Source organism: Salmo salar, chromosome 26 (assembly GCF_965601325.2).
Source record: "Salmo salar chromosome 26, fSalSal1, whole genome shotgun sequence".
Taxonomy (NCBI): domain Eukaryota; kingdom Metazoa; phylum Chordata; class Actinopteri; order Salmoniformes; family Salmonidae; genus Salmo; species Salmo salar.
The window spans coordinates 32324799-32338466 of NC_138316.1; the positions used below are offsets into that span (position 1 = coordinate 32324799).

At 47.2% G+C, this 13668-nt stretch overlaps 1 protein-coding gene across 1 annotated transcript in view; it reads left to right on the forward strand.

Moving 5' to 3' along the window:
* The window catches only part of LOC106593220 (protein unc-13 homolog C), a 171348-nt gene extending 160501 nt beyond the window's left edge, over nucleotides 1-10847 (forward strand). Inside the window, exon 32 of the mRNA XM_045708288.2 lies at nucleotides 9282-10847. Within this exon, the coding sequence (XP_045564244.1) occupies nucleotides 9282-9570 (289 nt within the window). The 3' untranslated portion in view covers nucleotides 9571-10847. The remainder of the gene's footprint in view (nucleotides 1-9281) is intronic.
* Nucleotides 10848-13668: the final 2821 nt, after the last annotated feature.

A 13668-nucleotide genomic window follows, 5' to 3' on the forward strand; every position in this document is an offset into this window, starting at 1 on the left:
ATGCAGAGATGCGATTCGCCACCTGGTTGTCAGAAGGGGGAAAGGAGAAGATTAATTGTGTGTCGTCTGCATAGCAATGATAGGAGAGACCATGTGAGGATATGACAGAGCCAAGAGACTTGGTGTATAGCGAGAATAGGAGAGAGCCTAGAACAGAGCCCTGGGGGACACCAGTGGTGAGAGCACGTGGTGCGGAGACAGATTCTCGCCACGCCACCTGGTAGGAGCGACCTGTCAGGTAGGACGCAATCCAAGCGTGGGCCGCGCCGGAGATGCCCAGCTCGGAGAGGGTGGAGAGGAGGATCTGATGGTTCACAGTATCAAAGGCAGCAGATAGGTCTAGAAGGATGAGAGCAGAGGACAGAGAGTTAGCTTTAGCAGTGCGGAGAGCCTCCGTGACACAGAGAAGAGCAGTCTCAGTTGAATGCCCAGTCTTGAAACCTGACTGATTAGGATCAAGAAGGTCATTCTGAGAGAGATAGCAAGAGAGCTGGCCAAGGACGGCACGTTCAAGAGTTTTGGAGAGAAAAGAAAGAAGGGATACTGTTCTGTAGTTGTTGACATTGGAGGGATCGAGTGTAGGTTTTTTCAGAAGGGGTGCAACTCTCGCTCTCTTGAAGACGGAAGGGACGTAGCCAGCGGTCAAGGATGAGTTGATGAGCGAGGTGAGGTAGGGGAGAAGGTCTCCGGAAATGGTCTGGAGAAGAGAGGAGGGGATAGGGTCAAGTGGGCAGGTTGTTGGGCGGCCGGCCGTCACAAGACGCGAGATTTCATCTGGAGAGAGAGGGGAGAAAGAGGTCAAAGCACAGGGTAGAGCAGTGGGAGCAGGACCAGCAGTGTCGTTTGACTTAGCAAACGAGGATCGGATGTCGTCAACCTTCTTTTCAAAATGGTTGACGAAGTCATCCGCAGAGAGGGAGGAGGGGGGGGGGGGGAGGGGGAGGAGGATTCAGGAGGGAGGAGAAGGTAGCAAAGAGCTTCCTAGGGTTAGAGGCAGATGCTTGGAATTTAGAGTGGTAGAAAGTGGCTTTAGCAGCAGAGACAGAAGAGGAAAATGTAGAGAGGAGGGAGTGAAAGGATGCCAGGTCCGCAGGGAGGCGAGTTTTCCTCCATTTCCGCTCGGCTGCCCGGAGCCCTGTTCTGTGAGCTCGCAGTGAGTCGTCGAGCCACGGAGCAGGAGGGGAGGACCGAGCCGGCCTGGAGGATAGGGGACAGAGAAAATCAAAGGATGCAGAGAGGGAGGAGAGGAGGGTTGAGGAGGCAGAATCAGGAGATAGGTTGGAGAAGGTTTGAGCAGAGGGAAGAGATGATAGGATGGAAGAGGAGAGAGTAGCGGGAGAGAGAGAGCGAAGGTTGGGACGGCACAATACCATCCGAGTAGGGGCAGAGTGAGAAGTGTTGGATGAGAGCGAGAGGGAAAAGGATACAAGGTAGTGGTCAGAGACTTGGAGGGGAGAGGCAATGAGATTAGTGGAAGAACAGCATCTAGTAAAGATGAGGTCAAGCGTATTGCCTGCCTTGTGAGTAGGGGGGGAAGGTGAGAGGGTCAGGTCAAAAGAGGAGAGGAGTGGAAAGAAGGAGGCAGAGAGGAATGAGTTAAAGGTAGACGTGGGGAGGTTAAAGTCACCCAGAACTGTGAGAGGTGAGCCATCCTCAGGAAAGGAACTTATCAAGGCGTCAAGCTCATTGATGAACTCTCCAAGGGAACCTGGAGGGCGATAAATGATAAGGATGTTAAGCTTGAAAGGGCTGGTAACTGTGACAGCATGGAATTCAAATGAGGAGATAGACAGATGGGTCAGGGGAGAAAGAGAGAATGTCCACTTGGGAGAGATGAGGATTCCAGTGCCACCACCCCGCTGGCTCGATGCTCTAGGGGCATGCGAGAACACGTGGGCAGACGAGGAGAGAGTAGTAGGAGTAGCAGTGTTATCTGTGGTAATCCATGTTTCCGTCAGCGCCAGGAAGTCTAGGGACTGGAGGGTAGCATAGGCTGAGATGAACTCAGCCTTGTTGGCCTGAGACCGGCAGTTCCAGAGGCTGCCGGAGATCTGGAACTCCACGTGGGTCGTGCGCGCTGGGACCACCAGGTTAGAGTGGCAGCGGCCACGCGGTGTGGAGTGTTTGTATGGCCTGTGCAGAGGGGAGAGAACAGGGATAGACAGACACATAGTTGACAAGCTACAGAAGAGGCTACGCTAATGCAAAGGAGATTGGAATGACAAGTGGACTACACGTCTCCAATGTTCAGAAAGTTAAGCTTACGTTGCAAAAATCTTATTGACTAAAATGACGAAAATGATACAGTACTGCTGGCTGGTGGAGTAGGCTAGCTAGCAGTGGCTGCGTTGTTGACTTTGAACGTGTAGCTGGCTAGGTAACCTCGATAGTTTCAGTACTACACCTTGTCATGATACAAAAGCAACTTTGTAGCTAGCGAACATAACACTAATCAAGACGTTCCTTTGTAATGTATTTAGTTTCTACAATGCTGCTCGTCGGTAATAGTTGGCTGGGTTTGGAAAAATGGCATCGAGGGGGACGGAAATAGCTGGCTAGCTAACCTCGATAATTACTAAACTACACAATTATCAAGCTATGACAAAGACAACTATGTAGCTAGCTAGCTAACACTGCACTAGTCAAATCGTTCCGTTGTAAAGTATTAGTATCTACAGCGCTGCTAGTCGGTAACGGTTGGCTAGCTAGCAGTGGGTTAATGATGACTAGGTGTGTTGACTAAGTCTGGCGTCGCGTCGCGGCTGGCTAGCTAGCCTCGATAATGACTCTAAACTACACAATTATCTTAGATGCAAAGACAGCAAAGACAACTATGTAGCTGGCTAACTAACACTAACACTAATCAAGTCGTTCCGTTGTAATGTAATAGTTTCTGCAGTGCTGCTAGTCGGTAGAAGTTGGCTGGTTGGCTAGCTAGCAGTGTTGACTAGCTAGCTAGCAGTGATGACTACGTTAGGAGGACGAAGATAGCTAACCTCGATAATTACTCTAATTACTCTAAACTACACAATTATCTTTGATACAAAGACGGCTATGTAGCTAGCTAAGAAAAATTGCTCAGATCAAACAGATCAAAAAACACATTTAAAACAACTGTGTGCAGGTGTGGTCAGAAGCCCAAGGGCTGATATGAAAACCACACCACCAAAATAATATATACAATACATAAGTACGAAAATTAAGGTTCGTTAAAACAGATAACAAAACCTACTAATTATAAATGTAGAAATTATTTGATCAGTAATCACAAAAAAAGAGTGTTTAAATGTGTGTGTGTGCATGTGTGCATGTGAGTGTGTGAGAGTTAGGCTATATAGAGGAGATTACTGAGTAGTTTGGTTCATCAGGCTGACAGTCTTTGCTTGGAGTTATTGAGGGATGATGTTTTGGCAATGTAAGAATTCCAGAGTATGGTACTTCTGTATTTGATAGAGAATTGACTATGTGAGGTGCGGCAGTGGGGAGGGTGAAGGTTATCACAGTGTCTTGTGTTATATAGATGGATTTCAGAATGAACCTGGAAGAATCCATTGAAGGGTTTAGTTAAACTGTCTGGGAAGTATTTGTAGATGAAAGTGCATAATTGGCGAACATTAATGTCGTAAATAGACAAGATATTGAGTTTCTTAAACAAAGATGCAGAAGGAGCCAGGTAGTTAGAGGAGTTGGCTAGTCTAGCAAATGTATTTTTGTGTAGGTAGGAGGCATATGTACTGGCCCAGACAATATTACAGTAAATGAGATATGAGTAAATGAAGCTATAGTATAGAGTTAGGAAGCAAGCCTGACCACTAATCTTTCTGATGATACCAACAGATTTCATCGCTTGCTGCAGACAAATTGAATATGATCTTTCCAGGCTAACTTTGCATCAGTTAGAGCTCCAAGGAATCTAGTGGATGTGACTTGTTCCATTTCATTCCCACCAATTGAGATTCTGGCTTTGTTTATGTATGTATATATATATATGGTGCTCCTCCCCATCGTGTATCTGGGATAGAACGGCCCCTAGTCCTGTATCACATGCATCCGTCTTGACCACCATCGGCACCTGGAAATCAGGTGTTACGAGAATTGGATGGGAGCACAGCGCTTCCTTCAGACGGCTGAACGCCGCTTCTGTCTCGTCTGTCCATTTCACTGTTTTCCGGAGGCGGGCCCTGGTTAGATCGGTGAGGGGGAAGCTATAGCCGCAAAGTTGGGGATAAACCGGCTATAGTATCCTGCCAGTCCGAGGAAGGACTTGACCTGTGTCTTGGTGCGTGGAACGGGCCAGTCACGTACCGCGTGAACCTTCCTCTCCTGGGGCTTGATGTTCCCCCGTCCGATCAAATACTCCAGGTACTCCACCTCCTCGAACCCTAGCTTGCATTTCTTGGGGTTTGCGGTCAACCCGGCTTGTCTGAGTGCGTCCAGCACCGCCTGGAGGCACGTCAGGTGCTCTTCCTAACCTTGGCTGTGGATGATTATCATCCAGATAGGCCTCTACGTAATGCTGGTGGGGTTGACGCACTCTGTTCATCAGTCGCTGGAATGTGGGCGGGCCTCCGTGGAGACCGAATGGGAGCACCCGGTACTGGTACAGACCGTCTGGTGTTGAGAACGCCGTCTTCTCTCGGGAGGAGGCTGCCAATGGTACCTGCCAATATCCTTTGATCAGGTCAAGGGTGCTGATGTACCTGGCCTTTCCCAATCGGTCGATGAGCTCGTCCACCCTCGGCATGGGGTAGACGTCGAATACGCTTATGTCGTTCACACCCCGGAAATCATTACAGAAGCGGAGGCTACCATCCGGTTTGGGCACCAACACGATGGGGCTGCACCATGCACTGTGGGACTCTTCAATGACCCCCATTCTCAGCATAGCCTCCACTTCTTGGTTCACGGCCTTCCGTCGGGCCACCGGAATCCGATACGGCCTCATTCTTACCGTTTCCCCGGGCCGGGTACGGATGTGGTGTTCAATGAGGGTCATGCGGCCCGGCTTCTCGGAGAACACCGCCGTGTTCCAATCGACAAGCTCCCTGAGCTCTTGCTTCTGGGCTGGGTCAAGGTCCTCATTGCTCGGGACCACCACTGGTACCGTTGGCATCCTGGGTCCTGACCATAACATGGCCAAGGCTGTCCTCTCGTGCCACTTCTTCAACAGGTTCACGTGGTAAATCTGTTGAGGTTCCCGTCTCCCCGGTTGCCGTACGCAGTAATTGACAGGTCCCAGCTTTTCGACCACCTCATATGGTCCATGCCATGTTGCCAGGAACTTACTTTCGGCCGTGGGGATCAATACCAACACCCTGTCTCCCACCTGGAATTCTCGGGGCTGGGCTCCCCAATTGTAGACCTGGGCTTGGGCGCATTGGGCCTTCTCCATATGTTCCCTCACGACTGGCCATATGGCTGTCATCCGCTCCCGCATCGTCTCCACATGCTCTACCACGCAACGTAAGGGGGTCAGTTGGGCTTCCCACACCTCCTTGGCGAGGTCCAGTAGGCCACGTGGCCTCCTCCCATAGGGTAGTTCGAATGGGGAAAACCCAGTGGAGGATTGGGGTACTTCTGGGATTGAGAACATTAGGTGGGGTAGTAGCTGGTCCCAGTTCTTCTCGTCCTGCTCGATGACCTTCCGCAGCATCTGTTTGAGTGATTTGTTAAAGTGCTCGACGAGCCCATCCGTCTGCGGGTGAAAAACGGAGGTCCGGATCTGCTTGATCTGCAGGAGGGCACACAACTCTTTCATGAGGCGGGACATAAACTCTGTACCTTGGTCTGTCAGGATCTTGTTCGGGATGCCCACCCGGCTAAAGAGGTGGAACAGCTCCTGGGTGATTCCCTTGGATACTGCTGCCCGTAGGGGAGTGGCCTCGGGATACCGGGTGGCATAGTCTACTATTACCAAGATGTACCTGTGTCCTCGTGCAGTCTTTACCAGGGGTCCCACTATGTCCATGGCGATGCGTTCAAAGGGCACCCCGAGGATCGGCAGGGGGACCAGAGGGTTTCGGAAGTGTGCTTTCGGGGCAGTGAGTTGACACTCCTCACAGCTGCGACAGTAGTCTTCCACGGCCCTCCTCATCCCAGGCCAGTGGAACTGGGCGGCGATCCGTTCCCGGGTCTTCTCCATTCCCAGGTGTGCCCCCAACAGGTGGGTGTGGGCCAGCTGAAGAACAGTTCCTGCATAACGTTGGGGCAGCAACAATACCTCTCAAAGTTCCCCCTGTTGGCGTGACACCTGATTCAAAAGGTTATTCTTCATTTGGAAATGGGGGTATCGCCAGTCACTCAACCCCGGAAGTAGCTGTCCATCCATCGCTATCACTTGGGCTGTGGCGGCTTTCAAGTTCGGATCCTCCCACTGGGCCGTCCCGAATTGTCCCCTCAGTTGGCCCCCAGCGGGGGTCTTGACTGGCCCCTCGAAATCGAGGAGGGGGAGGATGGGCTCCTCCTCCAGGGGTTCCCCAGGGGGTTCAGGTTCCGGCGCCCCCTCCGACTCCAACTCCGGAGCCGTAGACACATGCTGGTTAACCGGTTGCTTCCGGGCCACACAGGCTATTGGTCGTCCTCGCTCTCTTCTTCGGCCGGCTCGTACCTTCTTCCTCAACTCGTGCCCAGGGCCGCGAACATTGGACAATCCCGTCCCACTAGGAGAGGTACCGGCAGCTCTGGTACTGCACCCACCATCATCTGACAACTCCCTTGTGGCGTCACGATGTTGGTCCATATGGTGAGATACCGCTTTGTGTCACCGTGAACACAGGAAATGGACATCTCCCTACCCTGTTCGGTCTCCTGCTTCAGCAGGCTCGTGGTTACGAGCATAAACATGCTTCTGGAGTCTAATAGCATGTCGTGTCCGTCAACCTTCACCGGGACCATCGGTGCAGTTGACTCGTGGTGCGCCCAACAGTAGGTGACATAGTTCACGGCGTGACCCACCTCGCCTCCAGGGCTAGCTGTTGGCATCGACTCCTCTCGAGCCGGGCAATTCCAGGCAATGTGCCCCCGGGTGCCACACTCAAAACACCTCCTTTGGTCTCCATCTACCTTGGGTCGTCGGGTCGGCCCTACTCCCGCCGTCTCTCCACGGGTTTGCGATCCTTTGGCCCTGCCGACTGTCGGTTCATGGTACACCGCGGTGGGGCTGTCCTTCCGTCCCCTCGGATAGGTCGCTGACTCGTCCCAGCTCCCACTCAGCAGTGCCTGAGAGACCCTCTCCGGGATATCGTCTTCTGGGCTCCGGGTCTTGCTGTATCCTGTCGGGCACACAAACTCAACTCCCTCGTCTTAGCTTGGGTAATCGTCTCCAACTATATGAAAGTCACCTCACTTCCCCCAGTCCTCCCCCGGTGTGCTGCCCTTCTGGCAGCTTTATGGACCTCGCACAGCTGGTGAGCAATCCGCCCTTGATTACTCACCAACTCCCAATCAGCCCCAATTAGTCCTGTCCAGAGAGCCCGTCGAGACCTGGCACGTCCAGCAGATGGAGCCACCGCCTCGTGATGTATACTCTATCTGTTACCAGGCCTCGACGAGTCTCCCCCTGGTGGCTGACCTGCTGTACGCACAATATATATAACTATATACACTACCATTCAAAAGTTTGGGGTCACTTAGAAATGGCCTTGTTTTTTAAAGAAAATCACATTTTCTACACTACTAATGTGTGTTTGTTTGTGGTTTCTGTGCGTGTGTGTGTTTGTGTGTGGTTTCTGTTTGTGTGGTTTTTGTGTGTTTGTGTGTGGTTTATTTTTACATATTTTATTTTTGCATTTTACAATTAAGAACATTCAAAACAAAAGTGAAAAGATATTAGACAGCAATAGGACAAAGTGACAATAACAGACGAGAGTAAAAATAATAATAATAATAATAATTGTATATACAAACATACAATAAATAAGTCATGATAAAGAGTAAAATAAAAATACTAATAATGAGACATTGGATCATATGTTCAACTGCCGTAAGCTACATATTATACATTACGTGTGAAACATTATATAAGGGTTATATAGAGATTCAATCAATGTGATGTGAGGGGAGATTCTCCATATAGTCAATAAAAGGTTGCCAAATTTTGTAAAATGTCTCTAACTTATTCCTCAAGCAGTAAGTGATTTTCTTCAGTGGGATACAACTATTAACTTCCGATAGCCACATTGCAACTGGCAGGGAGGAATCCGATTTCCATTTCAAGGCAATACATTTCTTGGCAATCGCTAGCAATATTTCTGTTAGCTTTATAGTATGGCTTTGCCTAAGATTGGTGTTAGTACAGTTACCCAGTAGACAGACCTCCGGGTCTAAAGGGAATGCAACCCCGTGAATTGAGGATAAGGTATCGCATACCCCCTGCTAGAAACCGTGTAGTTTTGAACACTGCCAAGTACATTGGAGGAATGTTCCTTCATCTGAGCCACATCTAAAACATAGGGAGGAGATATCAGGGTTGAACGTGCAGTCTAGATGGGGTGATATAGAGCTGATGGAGGAAATTAAACTGGATCAGTCTGTATCTGGAGTTCAAGGTGGATGTAACATCATCCCTGCATAGGTCACTCCATAGACCCTCATCAAGATCAATACCCAGATCTTTTTCCCATCTAAGTCTGGGTTTATCTAGCTCAGGCAGTGTTAGTCCTGACATAAGAGCATCGTAAACACGGGAAATGGTCTTGAATAGTGGTTGGTCTGCGTGGCAGAGTTGTTCAATAGGTGACATCTTAGGTAGGTTCCATTGTCCCTTGGGAGTCACCCTAATAAAGTTTCGTAGTTGTAGGTAGCTAAAGAAGTCCCTGTTAGGCAAGTGGTATTTCTGTTTCAGTTGTGTGTGGTTTCTGTGCATGTGTCTGTGTATGTTTGTGTGTGGTTTCTGTGCATCTGTGTTTGTGTGGTTTCTGTGTGCTTGTGTGTGGTTTCTCTGTGTGTGTGTGTGTGTGTGTGTGTGTGTGTGTGTGTGTGGTTTCTGTGTGTGTTTGTGTGTGGTTTCTGTGCGTGTGTGTTTGTGTGTGGTTTCTGTGCTTGTGTTCGTTTTATCCAACTAACTTTTAGCTCTCTGGTGTCTGGTCTCTGACTGACTGAGTTCCGTTGTCTAATCAATCAATCAATGAATCAATCAGTCATACAACATGACATGTCCTCTCCTCTCTGACTGCGTGTTGTTGTTGTTAATGAAGATGTTCTATCTATCCTGTTCAATAAACTACAAATGTAAGAGGAATGGGACTGATGTTGATCATGTTGTTGTCTCTCTTCCTCCCCAGTGTTCTGAGCAATGAGTACGGTCCAGAGTGCTACGAGCTCCACGTCTCAGTGAAGGACTACTGCTTCGCCAGAGAGGACCGTATCATCGGCATGGCGGTCCTCCAGCTCAGAGACCTGGCCGACCAGGGGAGCTGCTGTGCCTGCTACCCCCTGGTGAAGAGCATCTCCATGGACGACACCGGACTCACCATCATGAGGATACTCTCTCAAAGGACCAACGACGAAGTGGCCAAAGAGTTTTGTCGTCTCAAGACCGACATACGCTCTTCAGAGGAGGTCGCCTCCTAGTATGGAGATGTGATGGAGGGATGGATGGAATGAATGGATGATTGCATGGAAGGGAAGAGAGGAGGGGAAGAGAGGGAGGGAGGCGGGGAAGGGGAAGGAAGGAAGGAAGGAAGGAAGGAAGGAAGGCAGTTGAGGAGTTGTGTTGTCTGTTTTTGTGCATGTGTGTAAAACATCTGTTGGAATGTTCATTTTAAACTACAGTATGTACCAGTGTTTACTTACCGTATGCTCAATATTAAGTACTATATTCAACGAGTTATGTTAACGAGACATGAAATACCTTTTTGTACAACATTTAGATTTGTTCCGATAAAGTGCCAAACCAGAGGAAAAAAAGTACAACAACAAAACAAACAACAAAAGATAATAGTGATGAATTATGGTGATACTTAATATGTTTGATGAAAAATTTGCTTGATTATTTGGTTCAGTGTAAAATCATTGTCTCAAAAAAACGGTGGTGTTTTAATCGTTAAAAATCGTTCATTTGCACCCTGTTTTGTTACTCGTCCCCTCACACAGCACTTGTTGTGCATGTCCCGTTTACAACCATGTCTCTTCTATCATCTCACAGTGACCACAGGGTTGGGGTCCATGTACCCTGGCCCTAAAACTCTTTGTATTTAAGCCGAAACCTGAAAAGAGACCATTTTTTTAACGGCGATGACTGCTATGTAAACCTTCATAGGTGTTTGTAATTTTATAACCATGACAACAACGAAAAGCCTCCAGTGCTGTCAGTCAACACAGAAAGGGTGGATCCTATTTTTTCTTTTTCTTTTTGCCTGTAATCTTTCCGTTTGGCCATCGGCTTCCAGCCTTTCTGTACGACCACTGTGAACACGAGCTTTGGAAGGCAAGCCGACATAACATTGCTGACGGTTTGATATTGTTGTTTCATATTTATTAAGATAACTTTGTTCCTGAGAAACTGCCAAAGTTATATAAAAATGTTTGTACAAAAGCAATCCATTACATGTATGAAAAATATATATGTACATGTGAACTATTTACTTTTACAATGCTAAATATCTGATTGTTGATGGGGCGGTTCTAGAACAATTTTTTTGAGTTTGTGTGAAGCTATTTACAAGATTTGAGAGTCGCAAAATGTTACTTTACACACGAGTTGAATTGAGCTTCTGCCATTTGGTTTATTTTTCTTCATAAAGGAAAGAGTCTAACATTGGGTAAATATGCAACATTCCTATGTATTGCACTGATGGCGAATTGTATGTCATGTAAATATATTTAGTGAGAAATTGTACAAAACAAACGCCTCCTTTATTTCCAACACATTGTTCAAAGTGTTTTTTGTTGTTGTTTAATAATCTGATACATTCATTCAGTGATATAATCCTATATGCTGTAGCCTCTATATACAGTATCTATTGCCAGAAGACATTTCACATCTCAAATGGAATGACAGAGTAATGTACTGTATGGCCCACAGAGATCCTATAAATCACTAGAGTTCTATGTCATTCTATTGTATGAACCTTCCCACATAAAGATGCAATCTGTAACTTCATTGTCCCCTGTGGCCCTGGGCTCAAATGAAACCCACCAAGTAATCAACTCTAACCTTTCCTACCCCTCTCCTGGGGGACCACCAGACAGTGCTCATTTTCGCGCTAGCCCCGACGTTCCAAGGATGAGAATACTTTAACACTAATCAGTAGAGAACATTTTCAATGCCCATTTTGAAGCTCAGAGTCAGAATGAAATTACTCACAGGTCCTGTTCAGACAGGGTGTGTCAAAAAAAGGAAGTTGTTTAATTGGTTCTACCCAGCGGATCAAGGTGCGTGTCCGTGGCCTATGGGCCCTGGTCAAAAGTAGTGCACTATATTGTAAATATGGTGCCATTTGAGAAGCTAACCAGTAGAGAACACCCACCAGGGGGTATTCTTCTGTGTAGTCCAGAGGCAGCTAGCTAGCTAATCTTAGCTGTTTGCTCATTCTCCAGAACAATTGTGTTATTGTGGAGAGCTGAAAGGCTTAAATCGACAGACCAGTCTTTAATTAGTCTATACAAAGAGCATTTTGGGAAATTGGGACTGTAAGTTTCTATCTGCAAAAAGATGATTCTGAGATAACTGGCTTTAAAGTTTCAAACCCTCATTGGTTTGAATGGTGTCAGAAATGTCTATATTGTATTATTTTGAATATAACAACATTAATTGGGGTAATTTTATACTACTCTATAGGTAGGGAACATTGAACAGAACAACGCTATGTCAATAACTACAATTTGTCAAAAATGTCAGATAGACCCTTATAGCCTCAAGGTCTCAATTTATCAATGTCATCTTATTGTCTACATCCCAAACAGCACCCTATATTGTGCACTTATTTTGACCATAGCCAATAGGGCTATATATTCCCTATAGGGAATAGGGTGTCGTTTGGGATGCAGACTTGTCTTTGTTTTACAGTGAAGGGGGCCTGGCTGGCTGCTGGAAGGAGAGCTATTTATAATTCTGCTGTTGGATCCATGGTGTCATCAGAGATCAATTCATTCATCTCTCTCTCTCTCTCTCTCTCTCTCTCTCTCTCTCTCTCTCTCTCTCTCAGCACACAAGCTGTGATGTCTGAGCTAGTCTCATAGAGGCTCAGCCTGAATCATTTGAAGCTAGCTAATGCTTCCTGTTGGGCAAGGTGTGTCTCAAATTGCATCCTATTTCCTACATAGTGCCATGAGCCCTGGTCAAAGTAGTGCACTAAATCGGGAATAGTGTGCCATTTGGGACACAACCCTAGTCTCCAACGGCGCAGACGCACGTCACAAACAGTATGGGTGCCTTTTGTAGATATTCTCACCCCAACGGTGTAACTCTGTAATGTAGAATAATGTCAGCAGAAGCAGACAGAAGAGGAATGTTAACCCTATCAGTCCCAAAACACCAGCAAAAATCATGTCGAGCCCTTATATTTAGACTCACAATTAAGAGTTTTAACGTTTTCTTTTCAGGAAAACCAGGACTACAAACGTACAACACAAAACAATTTGACAATAACAGTTGCATTCATGACTTTTTTGACAAATAGCAATTTAAAAAAGGTCATCCACAGCAGAAAACTGATAGAAATGTATTTATATGAATGTTGTACTGGAAGTACAGAAATTATTTGCTCAGTTGGAAATGAATATCCAACTAGTCAGTGACAACTGTGTGGAGTATGGTGTTTATGACAGCAACTATGTGAGCTTATTACAGTATTATAATCAAATCAAATCAAATTGTATTAGTCACATCGCCGAATACAACAGGTGTAGACCTTACAGTGAAATGCTTACTTACGAGCCCCTAACCAACAATGCAGTTTCAAAATATACAGATAAGAATAAGAGATAAAAATAACAAGTAATTAAAGAGCAGCAGTGAAATAACAATAGTGAGACTATATACAGAGGGGTACCGATACAGAGTCAATGTGCGGGGGCACCGGTTATTTGAGGTAGTATGTACATGTAGGTAGAGTTATTAAAGTGACTATGCATAGATCACAACAGAGAGCAGCAGTGGTGTAAAGAGGGGGTGAGGTGCACTGCAAATAGTCTGGGTAGCCATTTGACTAGATGTTCAGGAGTCTTATGGCTTGGGGTAGAAGCTGTTTAGAAGCCTCTTGGACCTAGACTTGGCGCTCTGGTACCGCTTGCTGTGCGGTAGCAGGGTGGCTGGAGTCTTTGACAATTTTTAGGGCTTTCCTCTGACACCGCCTGGTATAGAGGTCCTGGATGGCAGGAAGCTTGGCCCCAGTGATGTCCTGGGCCATTTGCACTAGCCTCTGTAGTGCCTTGCAGTCGGAGGCCGAGCAGTTGCCATACCATTCAGTGATGCAACCAGTCAGGAAGCTCTTGATGGTGCAGCTGTAGAACCTTTGGAGGATCTGAGGACCCATGCCAAATCTTTTCAGTCTCCTGAGAGTGAATAGGTTTTGTCGTGCCCTCTTCACGACTGTCTTGGTGTGCTTGGACCATGTTAGTTTGTTGGTGATGTGAACACCAAGGAACTTAAAGCTCTCAACCTGCTCCACTGCAGCCCCGTCGATGAGAATGGGGGCGTGCTCGGTCCTCTTTTTCCTGTAGTTCACA